Source organism: Pinus tabuliformis, chromosome X (genome assembly GCF_031772625.1).
Source record: "Pinus tabuliformis cultivar Carrire ecotype Pingquan chromosome X, CPIR1, whole genome shotgun sequence".
Classification (NCBI taxonomy): domain Eukaryota; kingdom Viridiplantae; phylum Streptophyta; class Pinopsida; order Pinales; family Pinaceae; genus Pinus; species Pinus tabuliformis.
This window is the reverse complement of record NC_142308.1, coordinates 639,815,356-639,831,089: the sequence shown is the minus strand read 5'-3', so window position 1 is coordinate 639,831,089 and position 15,734 is coordinate 639,815,356. Positions and strand designations below refer to the sequence as shown.

Below are 15,734 nucleotides of genomic sequence, written 5' to 3'. Positions count from 1 at the left end.
TAACTATAGATACTCTTGCTATTTTTCCGAGCTCCCAAACAACTTAATGCGGACAACAAAGTAACCGCAATCAAAGAATTGGGTTTTATGCCTGAGAGTTGCATTTGATTGAAGGGTGACAAGGCCTCACCATAATCACCATTTTGAGCATACCCATCCTTGATATATCTTGATGCCTCATTTACAGTCCGCGTAAAACATTCCTTCATGGCTCTAAGAAGAGAAATTCGATTAGCTAGTGAATTAACACACATAGAATTCCCTTACCAAAGGCTTTGAAAGAAAGCGAAAAGAATTGTTCTACCAAATTTGTACAAGGAGGCATAGATATTAACATAGGCAGTAGGTAGGGATATGATGCTCGATGTGACCCATAGAAAATAATTGTTGGAATCTTCATGTCTCCTTCACTAAAAAATTCTAGAACATACTTCACAAAACTCAATAACACTTGGGAGACAACACTACGAACTCTAGAACTTTGCGACTTCAAAATTTCTTAATATAATTTGTGAGTACGATAAATCCTCTATGCTACTATGATAGCTCCAGATCTTTCTTTTGAATTTTTCTTTAGATCGAGACCATTAGAACAACTTCCATTTTTAGATGCTCACTTTTGTAAATATGTCCCAATAAAAACATCAAGAATAGATGTTAATGCAAGAAAAGAGGACAACATAACAACCTCAAAAATTTCTTCCAATTCTTATATTGGAGTTGTTTTGTCATATATTTTTTGCAGTGTAAGCTTCAAATTCTCATCCATGTAGTGAAAACACTCATTTCCATAGAGAATCAAAGCTTCTAGTATTTTCTCATGGACATGGAAAAGCCACCTGGAAGGACCGCTTTGCAGCTTTGGATTTTCCTATGAAGTGGAGAAACTAACCTAACCATAATGCACCCATTACATACCTCAAATGTGGTGCAATACCTCTCCCATTAGCAATCAAGATTAGCCATAGTGCCATGTGCTGCCTGCCAAACCTATCTACTATTATCTTGCATGCGTTTTTTGTATTCAAACACCCACTGTGGTGCAATCTGACAGAGTTCACTAACTCAAATTTCTCTCAAAAGTGTAGTCAATGATGTCAATGCTTTGAGCTTTTGAGAATGGTTGTGCGTATTGTTGAATAGATTTTCAAAGCCAATTTGATTAAATAAACTTCCTCTGGACTTGACCAAGTTGGATCATACATATCTGGAGGTGGTGCTTCATCGTCTGTAGATAAGTTATGTCCATTGAATTGTAATTTCATATTTGCATTTGTGTATCTAGTATTTGAAACAAATTTTTTCTCTTCAATACAATTTGAAAAAACCGAGTCCTTCTCTACTATTGTTGCCTTGTCTACCTTTTTATCTTGTTTGCCTCTTGAATTCATGAGAGTTCCAATCGATGTGGGTGTATCCATAAGCATCGCTTCCTTCACTTCACATGTTATTCTTGGATCAATAAGAGATGTTATTGCATCGATTTCCTTACCATAACTTTGTTATTCATCTCCCTCTTCTATATGCTAGCCTGTTTTATTCAAGTAAGTCATATGTTCTTTTACACTCAAAATTTTTACAATGACTTGCAGCATAAATTTTGTCATCTTCTTCAACATTTTTCTCTTCATCATCATTAACGTCTTCTTCAACATTTTCCTCATTGTTATGATATTGTTCATCTGGATCATTATCTATTACATATTTGTTTTCATTATCATAATTCTGATCAAAATCTTCTTCTCTTGCTTCACGTTGTTTCATTACACGATCGCTGTCATCTTATTATGGATTTCCCTTCGACATGCTTTAACTTTTGCATATGATTTTTCTAAACACGAAAATGCTTCTTGAATTTTACTAAACTACTCCATGAATTCAGGATATGAATGCAATGGCATAATGTGCGGAAAACAACGTTCATAGACTCGCATGATTATATTGTGCGGCATGGCTTTGATACCACTAAAGAATCAAAATTGATAGCTTGTTGACCTTAAATATTAAATACACAAAAGTCATTTTGTAATAATAATTTATTATATATAAAAATGTACAAGTGATGTAGAATGTTACTATGAGGACTCGCGTATATACCTAAGCAGGTTTCCTTTCATGATCGGGCATGTCTTTTAGACATGCCTTTTCACTTAACTTTATGATTATTTAACATAATCATCATTTCATTATTTATTATTTATATTTATTTATTTTATACAATTTATGTTCGTAACAGATAGGGATAGGAGAGAGATAGAAAGGGGTTAATAGAGGGGAATCTTGGGGGAGAAAATGAGAGAAACATAGTGTATATAGATATATAGATATATATATATATATATGGAAAGGGAGAGATACATACAAAGAGGGATAGGGATAGGAGAGAGATAGGAAGGGGTTGAGAGAGGGGAAGATTAGGGGGAGAAAATAAGAGAAATATATATATATATATATAGAGAGAGAGAGAGAGAGAGAGAGAGAGAGAGAGAGAGAGAGAGAGAGAATGAATACATAAGCAAAAAGACAAAAAGATAGGAAAGATAAAATGATGAAGAGGGTGTATAGGATGGTGGGAGAGAGGGTGACGAAAGGGTGGGGGGAGAGAGAGATGGGGGAAAGAGAGAGAAATGGATAGGGAAAGAGGGAAAGATACCAGGGAAACATGAGCAGATCGAGAGAGAGGGAGGGAGTGGGGGGTTACAAAGAGAAACGGCTGAGGGAAGAGGAGAGAAAGTTCAATATAGGAGAGAAACATAGCGGTAGATAGAAAAGGATGAAGGCGGATGCTAAGTGAGAGGGAGGAGGAAGAGAGAAATAAAGAAAGGAAAGGGAGATTGAAAAGGAGCGTATGTGTGCTATATAATGAGCATGCATTTGATAATACAAAAGAATTCTATAATGCTGCTATATAATGAATGTGCATTTGATAATACACAATCATTCTATAATGCATGGTTGTCTACATTAATAATTCACATTGTTTTATTATTGCCTATTATTGATTTCAAAAAATATTTAGGGAAGACACTTTTTTCAATTATGTGGTGGACGAGGCTTCCCCTTTTGTTTTAGGTTCTAATTGGTAAGCCTAAATATTCACGTGTAAATCCTAAATATATATATTTTTAGATATTTATATATAAACTAAATATATATGTATATATTTAAAAATTATTATTATTTTTTGGGAGGATAGGAGACCTGGAAGGTAGCAAGGAAAACGAGGGTTTGGAAAAGGGGGCGATAGAAGTGAGCTGGTAACTATGGAGGGGCAACGATGAGGGAGCTCCACTCCCTCCTACAGAAATGTAGTTTCAAACAGAGGCAGAGGGAGGAGTCGGAACAAGCTCCAAAATTCTTCAAAGAATGAGACAAAAATTAATGGTTCCCAAAAGACAAAAGGCAGTAAACCCCAAGAAAAGGAAGGGACCCACGAGGAGGTTCGAAAGGATACGAAAGCTAGAGACAGTGGTCAGAGGACGGAGGGTAGAGCTACAATGGGACCCTGCAAGCCCAAGTCTAATATTAAACCACGGGTGGTCCTGAATGATCCTGCTCTGCAGGTGCACAGAGATCACATGGAAACCTATGTGGTCGTATGCAAGTTTATGGTCATTTGACCCACAAAGAAAGCATTATACACTTGGATAAAAAACACCTAGAAACCAAAAGGAGAGATAAATATACATCTTAGGTCTAAGGGTTTTTTTTATTGTGGTATTCACGATCCTGGAGGATAAAGATAGAATTTTCAAAGGAGGATCATACTTCTATGCTGTTGTAGGCCTCTACATGCGACCTTGGATGATGAACTTTGTTCCGGAGTGAGAAACGTTCACATCGGTCCCGGTATGGATTAGATTATATTCCTTACCTTTAGATTACTGGTTTCCGGAATCCTTAAAAGCTATAGGTGGCAGATTAGGACATTTTATAAAGATATCAAAGGCAACTCTGTGAGGGAAATACACCTCCCTTGCCCGCATATGTGTAGAAATAGACTTATCAACAGCACTCCTGGATGAAATCATCCTGGAAGTTTTTGATGAGGAGTGGGTTCAGGCGGTTGACTATGAACATATCCCATTCAAATGTTTCAAATGTCATGAACATGGGAACCTCTTCAGAGAATGCCCACTCAACAAAAGAGAAGACAACTTGAAAAGCAACATCAGAAAATACCTTGAAGGATACACCAAAGTGGCAGGCAAGGGAAAAGGAGAGGGGAGAAATCACCAAAAGAAACCTAGTGAGAACAAGCTACCAAGTCACAACAGTTTTGAGATTTTAGAAGAAGAGGGGGAAGAAAATGGGAGGAGTAAGGACCTGGAGAATATTTCAACAGAGAAAGGAATAGAGGATAGCATGGACATCACACAGGAAAATAATGAACTAAAGGAGGATCCACTAAGCACTATAGGGCTTGGAAGAGACCAGGAGATTACCCTAAGTGAAGGAGGAACAGAGGACCAAGACCTACATGAGACTCTTGATAGGGAGAACCTTGAACTAGAATAGTTTCTAGAACAGGGAACTAGCAAAGGGATTGACTCTCTGCCACAAGAGGAGTTTGATAGAGTGCAATAGCTATTCCTCTGAAGGTCCCAATCAAAGGTTGTAGGAGTCAAAAGGAACCATGATAGCCAGGAGAATAAGGGGGTCAAACAAATGGAGATTACATCAGGACACTCCATAAAAAACCCAGGCAAGAAAAGAGGAAGAAGGAGACATAATGATCTCCTATCAGAATATGGGAAACTCCTGATTAATTCAAGTAAGATGAAATATCTTACCAGTTACTCTTTCAAAAACACATCATTATGAAGCTCACAACCTAGAACATTAGGGGGATAGGTAATAAGAGAAAGCAAAGAAATCTCAGTAATACAATAAAAGAAGAAAAACCAGACATGGTGTTTATATAAGAAACTAAATGCTCAGTAGCCAGGATTAGAGTAATTCACAGCAATTGGCTCAACAAATGTGAGTTTCTTGAATTCAAAGAAAACAACACAGTAGGGGGAATTCTTACCCTATGGAATTTGCAGAAATTTGAAATCATAGATGCATAAGCATCCAGAAATCACCTTTCGATGGTAATACAACCTTTGGGGCACAAAGAGTTCTACTTGATCACAAATGTCTATGGTCCTCAAATGCTAGAAGACAAACTAAAGCTCCTCACCTCTCTGGAGGAACTAAGAGAGAGACACTCTATTATCCCCTGGATTATGGGAGGGGACTTCAACATGATCAGATCCCTCTCTGAGAAAAAAGGGGGAAGCAGAAGGTTAGGACGAGACTCACTTGCATTCCAGGACTTCCTAGACAACATGAGACTGGTAAGTATGGAAACAATAAATGGCACCTTCACATGGAATAACAGGAGAGGGGGAATCACCCAAGTTGCCTCGAAATTAGACAGATTCATAATCTCAGAGGATCTCCTTCTTTCCAGTCACACTATGACAGCTTGGATACTTCCTTTTGGAGGCTCAAACCACTGGCTCGTCTAGTTGGAAGCTTCTTTTATTAGAACCTTGAGAAACAAACCTTTCAGGTTCGAAAATGCATGGCTCGCTCACCCTAACTTCATCACTAATATTAGAAATTGGTGGGTGGAATACATGCCTGCCCAGGGCACAAAAATGTTCCTCCTACATCAGAGACTCAAACATATCAAACATAGGCTCAAAGAATGGAACAGAAATGAGTTCGACAACATTTTTGAAGCCAAAAGGGAAGTATAAAGAAAATTACTAGAAACTAATCAAATTCTCATCAAGGAAGAATTCACAGAGGAAAGGAAAATACAGGTAGACTCTCTACAGCAAGAATGGGACAATAGATGTCAGCAAGAGGAATTTTTCTGGAGACAGAAATCTAGAGTAAATTGGATTAAGGAAGGGGATAGAAATACCATATTCTTTCACAAGTCCACCATAAAACACAGGGCTCATAACAGAATCACAAAACTCTTAGATACGGAAGGGAAAGAGTTAAATACTCACAAAGAAATGGAATCTGTTCTGGTGCAACATTTTCAAAGCATAGCAGAGGAAATAATTGCAGACAAATCTCAATTCATTAAGAGCTTCACAAAGAACATTCCAAAATTGGTGACTAGGGAAGATAACTATAATCTCAACATGCCAATAATGGAGGAAGAGGTCAATGAAGTAATCAAGGAGACGTGTAATGGAAAAGCTCCAGGCTTGGATGGATTCAATGTAGACTTCTTCAAAACATGTTGGAAAATAGTCAAATATGACATTCTAGATGTGGTGGAGGACTCGAGAAAATCTAGAACTGTTTTTAGAGGGATTAATGAATCTTTCATAGAATTAATCCCTAAAAAGGAAAATGCCATGACACCAGAAATATTTAGACCTATAGCTTTATGAAATGTGGTGTAGAAAATCATTTCCAAAGTTATTTCTAACATGCTCAAACCTCTACTACCAACGCTCGTGTCAGAGGATCAAACAGGATATGTGGAAGGGAGACAAATTCTCAACAATATCATCCAATCTCACGAAGTGGTGCACTCCCTCAAGACCAATAAGCAGGCATGGATGATAATATAGTTGGACATAGCAAAAGCTTATAACAAGCTAAGAAGGCCTTACATAAAGAAAATCATTAAAGCTTATGGCTTTGACTACAACTAGACAAAGTGGGTTGCGTTCGTGGTTACCTCAGCAAGCTGCTCTATCCTTCTCAATGGCTCTCCATCAAGAACCTTCAAGCCTTCAAGGGGCCTTAGGCAAGGTGATCCTCTTTCCTCATTCCTCTTCATTCTCATGATGGAAGGATTGGGCAGAATGATCAACTCAGCCAAGGAGGAAGGAATAATCGAGGGGCTAAAACTCACTCAGAATGGAGACACATTGACTCATCAACAATTTGTGGATGATACTATGGTGCAGGGTACACCCACCGTCAAGGAAGCCAAATCCTTCAAACAAATGCTGCATGATTTCACAATGGCTGCTAGCATGGAGGTAAGCCTCAAAAAATCAAAAGTTTTCCTTTTTAATACGAATATTTCCATCCAAAGACATCTCTCCAGAATCTTGGGATTTCAAAGAGAGTGTCTTCCCTCTAAATATCTGGGAATGCCTCTCACTGACAAAACTATGAATAAGGAAGTATGGGAGTCAGTTACAAATAAATTGAAGGACAAAGTCAATAACTAGACTAGCAGATCTTTGAATTTAGTAGGAAGACTAATTCTTACAAAGGTTGTTCTACAAACCATTCCAGTTTTCATGTTCTCAACCCTTCCTGTCCCAAAAGGAGTTTCACAGTAGATCAAGAATATTCAAAGAAACTTTCTTTGGGGCAAAGGGGAAGAGAAGAAGAAATGGGCCTTGGTAGCGTGGGAGAAGCTTTGCAAACCCAAAACCCATGGTGGTTTAGGTCTCCATGACCCGGACACCCTAAGCAAAGTCTTGGGGGCAAAACTTTGGTGGAGATGGCTAAAGGAAACCAACAATCCATGGTCCAAGCTATGGAAACAAAAGTATGCAAGGGATTGGCAGGAAAAGGACCACATTCAGATGTCAAGGCACATTAGGGGTTCTCATATCTGGAACAAGGCTTGGGAGAACAAAGCCTTAGTTCAGAAACATAGTTTCTAGGAGATAAGAAATGGGAATCTCGCCTGGTTCTGGGAGGACAACTAGCAGCAGGAACAAAATCTATGAAGATAATGTCTAGACAGCATAAAAAATGACACCCTTAACAAAAGACTAAAAAGTGTAAGGGATTTTTGGGATCAATCTAGAGAGGAAGGGAAATGGAGAATTTGGAAAGTTCCAGATTACAGTGCTAAGACCCCTTTGAAAGCCCAAGCTAAAGTTCCTAAAGAGATTCTAGAAAAGAGGCAAATTTTAACTTCAACCACGAATGATCTACTAAGGTGGGGTAGAAACAATGAGGGCAACTCCAACCTCAAAGAAGCCAAAAGAATAATCACCGGATTTGACCATCCAAATCTTGACAAGACTTTGAAAAAACTTTAGAGCAACCCTCACTGGATGAAGATCAAACTGTTCATGTGGCTAGTTCAGCATAAAAAGATTTTGACATGGGAAAATCTTAGAAAAAGAGGATTTGAAGGTCCTTCAAAATTCCATTTATGTGGTTTGCACAACCTTTGCATGTTCACCTCCTGCATATGGAATTGGTTCGCCTCTATCTTCAACCAAATAGTCAGAAAGGGCGATGACATTACTATAACTTTAAAGAATTGGAGAAAAGACTTCTCGAATAATGAGACAATTAATGTAGCCTCGACACTGATTCCAAGTTTTTTGATTTGGGATGTGTGGAAAGATCACAACAACAGGATCTTCAAAGATAAATCCGATTCAACTCAAGGCATCATGGCACAGATCCTAAATCAACTCAGAGAAACAATTAATGTCTTTCTAAAGAAACCTCCTGAGAAACCCCCTTGTCAAAGGGACACTTACATCCTTGAACAACTGGAACTTCAGTCTTATGGCCCTTCAGGCACCAAAAAGAAAGCAAGGCACATATGAGAGGGCAAGGCTTTCTCGCAACCCCCTCCCCATGGCTTCCTAAAACTCAACATAGATGGAGCCTCGAAAGGGAACCCAGGGGATGCAGGTTAAGGGGAGTCATAAGAGATGGAGAGGGCAATATCAAAGTCATTTTTCATAATCATTTGGGGAAGGCTACCAACAATATGGCAGAACTCATGGCCATTGAGAAAGGCCTAGAAATCGTGATGGACTACAATTTACATAATACAATCATAGAGGCAGACTCGGAATTACTGATTAATTCAGTCAAAAGGATAAGCACCGGCACAACACCAGAAAAAGTTTCAAATCACTGGCGACTTTCGCAAGTTTTTCATCAAGTTCAATCTCATCTCAGAACACTTAGAACTTTGAGCTTTGTTCACGTGCGCAGAGATGCCAACAGAGTGGTGGACATGCTAGCTAATGAAGGGGTGATTTGCGCAAGAGAAAACAAGTGTTGCTTGTGGGAGTTCACTCAGAATGGACAACTGCACGAGGACTGCAACAATCTGGCACACGAAGACAGGGATCATTATCAACACTCCAAGGGGAAATAGCCAACAAAAATCTAAGTTGACAGAAGTCTTGGTTTTAATTAACCGGCGACCCAAGTTTTGGATCTTGCAGAGGAATGAAAGGCAGAGGAAAAAGAGAATAAAACCAGAAAGTGGTGGTTTTGCAGCAGTTACCAGGGTTATCGGAGGTCCGATTGTACCAGAAGTGGTTTTACCGAAAAGTCTCTGATGCCACAAACGGAGTTACACGTGGCGCTAGGAAGAAAGAGAATATCGCCTTCATCGGACGAGTATCTCCCGATCTTTTCTTCAGCCCAATATCCTTCACAGTCGTCGGATCTGGTGGTAGCAGATCTAGGGCTGAGGTTTGTTGGGCTTGTTGGTGGTGGGACCGTGACGGTTTTGCTACAGCTTCCGTGGTTATCGGGTGTAGGTAATACCATAGGCGGGTTTTCGGACAAGCCTCCAATGCCATTGTCCATGTAACACGTGTCCTCAAGTTGTTTGTGATTACCGCCCTCATCGGGTGGGTAATCCTAGTGCTTTTTGTCTACCCGATATCCCTATCAACGGTTGGATATGACGGATGTAGATCGACGGCTCTGTTTTGTCGTGCTTGTCCACCACCATTTCTCTATTAGGTCCGATCTTTGGCTTTGTGAGTTGTATAGTTTTGTGGGCCCTTAACCGCATTTTTGTGCTTGTGGCCCGGTTCCCTAACTTAAGATGTATGTATATTATGTAACCTCTTTGTTGCTTAATTTGAATAGGAATTCCGATTCTTGCTGAGCAAAAAAAATTATTATTATTTTTTATTCACTTTTCTAAAAATACATAAAATTTATAAAAAAATGATAAAGAGTTATAACTACTAAATAACTCACTTAAAAATAAATTAATAAAGCCTACCTCCACGTTATATAAAAATCTATATGGTAAAAAAACATATGAATATGTTAATATATATATACGAAAATTATGGGAAACAAATGATGTCACCATTTACATATCAAACTCATTTACCTATAAAATGAAAGTCTAGTGGGAAGGAGAAAAAATAAGAAAGTAATCTTAAAAACACACTAAACTCTATTTTCTATTTTACTATTTTTTCTAGGAATACAATTTGATTCTCTACGCTACATACCCTCCATTATTTAACACGAGTGTAAATGTCTTTGATAATTTTTTTAAATTTCTATTTTTCTAAATTCAGAACACAATTAATATATGATAATAAGGTTACATTATCTGGCACCGTTCCTAATGTGGTTGCCTCATAAAAAAACACTATTCCGTTGTTCAATTTTTGCGCAGCAGTATTATCTGGCACCGTTCCTAATGTGGTTGCCTCTTTAAAGAAAAAATACTAATCCCTTGTTCAATTTTTGCGCAGCAGTGTTTCGAGGTTGAAAGGGGTGATGAAGGACGTATTTCCATTCCAAATCTGGCTAGAAGCCATGCGATCAACCTTCTCAGTGGGATGGGTTCCATCCCAAAACACATATTTCGCTGGAGGTTTGCAAAGAAAAGCTTTGTATTCTCCACTCTTATTCTTTGGAATCTCCAACCCACAAGACACAGCCGTGTTAAATGGCCCCGCTCCACAGCATGCAGACGTAGTGTTTGCAAAACCTGCGAAGAAAGCGAGGTTTCATATTGCATTTTGTCAATTGCCAAGCCACTGTAAGAGTGGTTTCTAAATCTATACTGGTCTTTCAAATATGACTAAAGTAATTTACCATAGGATTCGCCGCGCTGAATTATATTTAATAAGAAATCATAAAAGTTAGGGACCAGTAACGTTGCTCCGTCTAATTTATCATTCAGATGGTCGATAAGCTGTCTAAGACCGTCATTAAATGCCACTGCGATCTGATTCGCAGCTTCCACGCATCCACCGTTATATGCCTTCATTCCAGCGAGCCTTGAATTTGGAGTACATCCAAGAGGACCGATATCTGATACTAGAAAGTTCCTTGCCCCGTTATTATAAAGGGTCTGCAACATCCACATATAAAGAATCCTCCCAAATTCGTCATAATTACAAAATCAGCTTAATAATTAGCTCTTTAAAATAAAAATGAATGCTTCATACATACCAACAAGTATTCGTTATATTTGCTAAGCAGCTGCTTAACGAAATCTGGAACATTTGTATTCCTTTGGAAGGTGGTATTACGTAAATAGTTAAGGGCAATATCATTGCCTCCACTGCTAATGGCATACAAGGACTGGGATAAATATTCTTTTGCATAGAAATCTCCTCCAAGCTTTTGTCCTAGACGCGAAGAATAGTTGGCGAATTGGCGTATTTGGAGGCTTAATGGTATGATATTCTGCAGCGAACACACCACCAACGTTTAATTGCTTATTTTCAACATGTAGATTCATGTGTATCAATTAGAATGAACATGTATCTATTTTGGCACTCACCAAGTAATTGCCCGTGGAATCCAATAATCCGCTTCCTCCAGATGCGAAATTAATACCACGAGAGAAGTCAGATTGTGGGTTCAGATATGGAGGTGGGAATGGCAACCTTAACATAGTAGCTGTGAATACAAATATCATACGTATATTAATCATCTAATGATAGAATCTGACAACCATTAAATATCAGTAACTGAGAGAAGGCAAATAAATAGGAGAAAAAAATACCTATGAAATCGAATGCAGTTCGGCCATTAGTGAAACGACCAGTGGGGTGATGGAAGAAGGTTTCCTCATAAGGGGGGAAATTTGCTTTAGCGGTTGTGTTGGCAATGAAATTGTTGTTACCAGCGTCTGCTAGAGAATCCCCAAAAATGAACATGGCGGGGACATTATGATTAATGGGCGTCGCCAAAGGAAGAGATAAAGCCAACGTAAGGGCTGCAGCGAACATTGTTAATAACTCCATTTAGGGATGGATGCAGATAAATGGAAAAGGAAATACGATACAACTGACTCTGTGATCCGCATCTATATTTGTGGAGAGAGATAATATAATTTGGAAATAAAATAATAATGAACAATTGCATGATCCGGGCCGGCCTGGCTTTATCGTCACCTCGCTACGTTGATAACACGTAATTTTAAAAAGTCAGCGCTCCATGTAAAGCGACTGCCGATCGTGAGAATCGCTGATTATACCTACCTCCTATTCCGTCTAAGCATATGGGCAGCCCGGATTATTATTGACAAACTTAGCCATAATGGATATTTGATCATGGGAGAGATATGGCAAGATTTCTATAGCTACTACAGATTTGAGTACGTAATTATTTGAGTACGTAATTTTTTTTTCCTTTTTTATGGGTTTCCATGGGGGGTGCATGATGTACGCAACTTCATAGTTTTAAGGAATTTGATGTATGCAGGCAATTTCATAATTTACGGAATTTCGTCATATATTTTTTAATAAAATTGTAATTTCAATTATTTAAAATATATTTCTAAATATAGAAATTGATTAAGCATTTTTAATTTTTTTCCCTTTTTATGGGTTTCCATGGCGGGTGCATGATGTACGCGACTTCATAGTTTTAAGGAATTTGATGTATGCAGGCAATTTCATAATTTACGGAATTTCGTCATATATTTTTTAATAAAATTGTAATTTCAATTATTTAAGATATATTTCTAAATATAGAAATTGATTAAGCATTTTGAAAATAAATTGTTAAATTTAGATTGCACAAATTTTATATTTTATATTTTTAATTTTAATAAATTTCTACTCAATTTTAAGTTAAATTAGCAAAATAAAAATAAAAAGAGAAGAAACATCATAGAATAATAAAACCTAAAATACCTATAATGTATTTAATTATAATATGCTAATTGTTAATTTTTATTGTCTGATAATTCAAAATGGTTAGATTTATAGTAATTTCATGCATTTGTTTGGTTTGTGTTCAAAAAAAAAAAAACAATTTTTCTTTTATTGATCAAAACAAAAGAAGGTTACATTTGGAGTATGCTATAGCCCCGGAAATTCTAAATTGCCAAAGGATAGAGATATCTCAAAGGAGAGGGAAAAAGCTTCATCATTGTACCCAGGCCTACACAACATGGCTTAAATAACCTCGAAGAAACATAAACACCTGTCTTTCCATGTCACAAAAAACATTAGAAAATCTATAATCATTAACAAAATTGTTTGATTCCTATGTCTAAATGAACCCGACACCATATGAAATGGTCAAATACATCATGATGACAGTCAAGTATGAAGCAAGAAAACAACCAATAAAATTGTGAAGTGAAGATCATCTCTACTTCTAATAAGTGAAGATACCAAAACTACAAGACACTCCATTAACAAAAGAGGTGAAATTGATAACACCCAGTTGTGGAGATTGACCTCTTTTGGAAAGGTTGACCACCCAATTTTGTTCATGAAAAATATGGATGAATGAAATGTGTTTAAATGAGACCAACAAGGCACAAATCTCATTCGTCCAATGGAAAAGAGAGGGCGCCCTGAAATTGGAAAGACCATGAGCCCACTCAGTCACAAATTTGGAGTCGCCTGCAATCACAATCTCTTCAATTTCCAGCCAACTTGCACATCTCAGAACAACCCAAAGAGAAAGCATGTTGGTTCTGTTGTTAAATCCAACACTCCCAAACTAGTTGAAATGGTAGGACTGCCCTAGCTTTAGAACAATATGGGCTCCACACCTGCATTCCCCTTCTGAAGATGCTCTATTAAAGAAATCCACCAGCTTTGACAGCCCAATTTCATTATAGATATGAATTTTTCTTTGTTGTTGTAGCCTCCTAGGCCCAGTCTCTTGGAAAAACACCAAGATCTCCAAACTTGTGTGCCTCATATTAGTAATGGTTTGGTAAAGATATTTAGCATTCCTTCTCCTCCAAATCCCCCAAAATATACGAAAGGGAAGTGCTCTATATTCTTTCATCCCCTCTCTCCACTGTGATAGACACAAATCAATTGAGGTGGCATACATGACAACTTGGATATTGTAAAACTAATACCTCTTACCATATAGATGCTGCAAATGGGCATTGCAAGAAGAGGTGACCTATTTCTTTGTTTGATCCACCACATAGAGAAAAATGTCAAGCCCCTCAAATCACCCTCTTAATGAGGTTCTCCCATGTAAGGATCATGTAGCGAGACACCAACCCCATAAAATATTTTAGCTTTAGAGGGATCTCCCATTTTCACATTTTTTCCACCTAGGTACCACCATTGGGAATCCTACACCCCTTTTTGATGTATATATATGCTTCCTTAGCCGATATTATCCCTTTTGTCCCACTCCCACCCAAGCTAGAGCATCCTCCATTTCTGACAACACTATTCCCACGTAGGAGAAAATATACCTATATCTGTCCCACTCAACTTCATAGGCCAACGACAAAACTGAATCATTGGCATCCAACGATATAGGAGAAGAGAGAATGGAGTCATTTTTCCTTCCAAGTTAACTCATAAAATATAAGCATGTGTGATTTAGAAAATGTATGATTGATGCTGAGAGTAGATGGTTACCTTCCATGCCCTTGATGGAATTTAGACCAATAACAACTTTATCCCCCTGCCTACCTCCCATTTTAGATTACCATAGAGGCAGTGCTTGGCCTATAACAAAATTGTCCATATTTGTGAGAATTATTTCTTTTCCAAAGCACCAACTATGATCCATTCCTCAAGGTTTATATTGCTAGGGTATTTTCCCCAATAATATTTTTCCATAGACCCTCACCTTTAAAGGCTCTCCAAAATTTTTTGACCAGCAAAGCCAAGTTAAAACTTCCAGTGACTCTAATGCCCCAACCCCCATCTATCTCATCCTTGGAAATTACATCAAGGCAAACAAGTGAAATTTCTTTATTTTCATAGTTCCTCCGTAGAGAAAATTTGTGATGTTTTCTTCTATTGTTTTAATATTTACTTCCGGAAATTTGAACAAGTGCATCCAATATACAAAAGTGCCCTGTAGGAATTCTTTAATCATAATCAGTTGACTGACCATTGTCAACTACCTATGTTCCCAAAGAGCCAACTTCTTTCTGAATTTATTGAGAAGATAATCCTAGCCCAAGCATTTGCATTTGTTTGGCTTCAAGACAAAGCCTAAATACTTAAAACCCTCATTCAGACTACACACTTCAAATTAAAATAAACAATCTCATGAATTTTCCCTGCTTTTGGCCCATCCAAAATCAATTTTGATTTCAATTTGTTCATGATGAGCCCTAAAGCATCTCCAAATTTAGAGAGGATTTAGTGTAATATCCTCCATTCAAAATTTTAGCATCCCCTGCAAAGAGCACATCATCCACAAACATTAGGTGAGAAATGCTAGTATGCCTTGTGACCCTACAACCACCAATCAAACTCCTTGCTTTGGCTTCATAGATCCCTCTACTCAGATCGTCTGTGATCAATATAAACATGAGGGGTGAGAGCACACATCCCTGACATAAAACCCTTGAAATATTTAATAATTATGTCTGAAATCCATTAAGGAGCACAACCATATTCATAGAGGTAATATAATCTATTAGGTCCCTATAACACTAATGATGCCCCAATTACTATTGTAGTTATATCCCTTATTAATATTGTTTTGCCCCTATTGTCCCCATATTGTTATTACTATGCCCCATAGAATCCCTCTATTATTATTTTTGTGCCTTTATATTA

The 15,734-nt window shown here is 37.8% G+C and overlaps 1 protein-coding gene across 1 annotated transcript; it reads right to left on the bottom strand.

The window, feature by feature from the left end:
- Positions 1-10,368: 10,368 nt before the first annotated feature.
- On the bottom strand, positions 10,369-11,972 carry LOC149141615 (GDSL esterase/lipase 6-like). Its single transcript, XM_089449818.1, has 5 exons — positions 11,732-11,972; positions 11,507-11,625; positions 11,173-11,409; positions 10,813-11,071; positions 10,369-10,705 (listed from the first exon to the last, which is right to left on the bottom strand). Exons 1-5 carry the CDS (start codon positions 11,970-11,972, stop codon positions 10,452-10,454), a joined length of 1,110 nt encoding a protein of 369 aa, XP_089305944.1. The 3' UTR covers positions 10,369-10,451.
- Between the last annotated feature and the right edge of the window lie 3,762 nt (positions 11,973-15,734).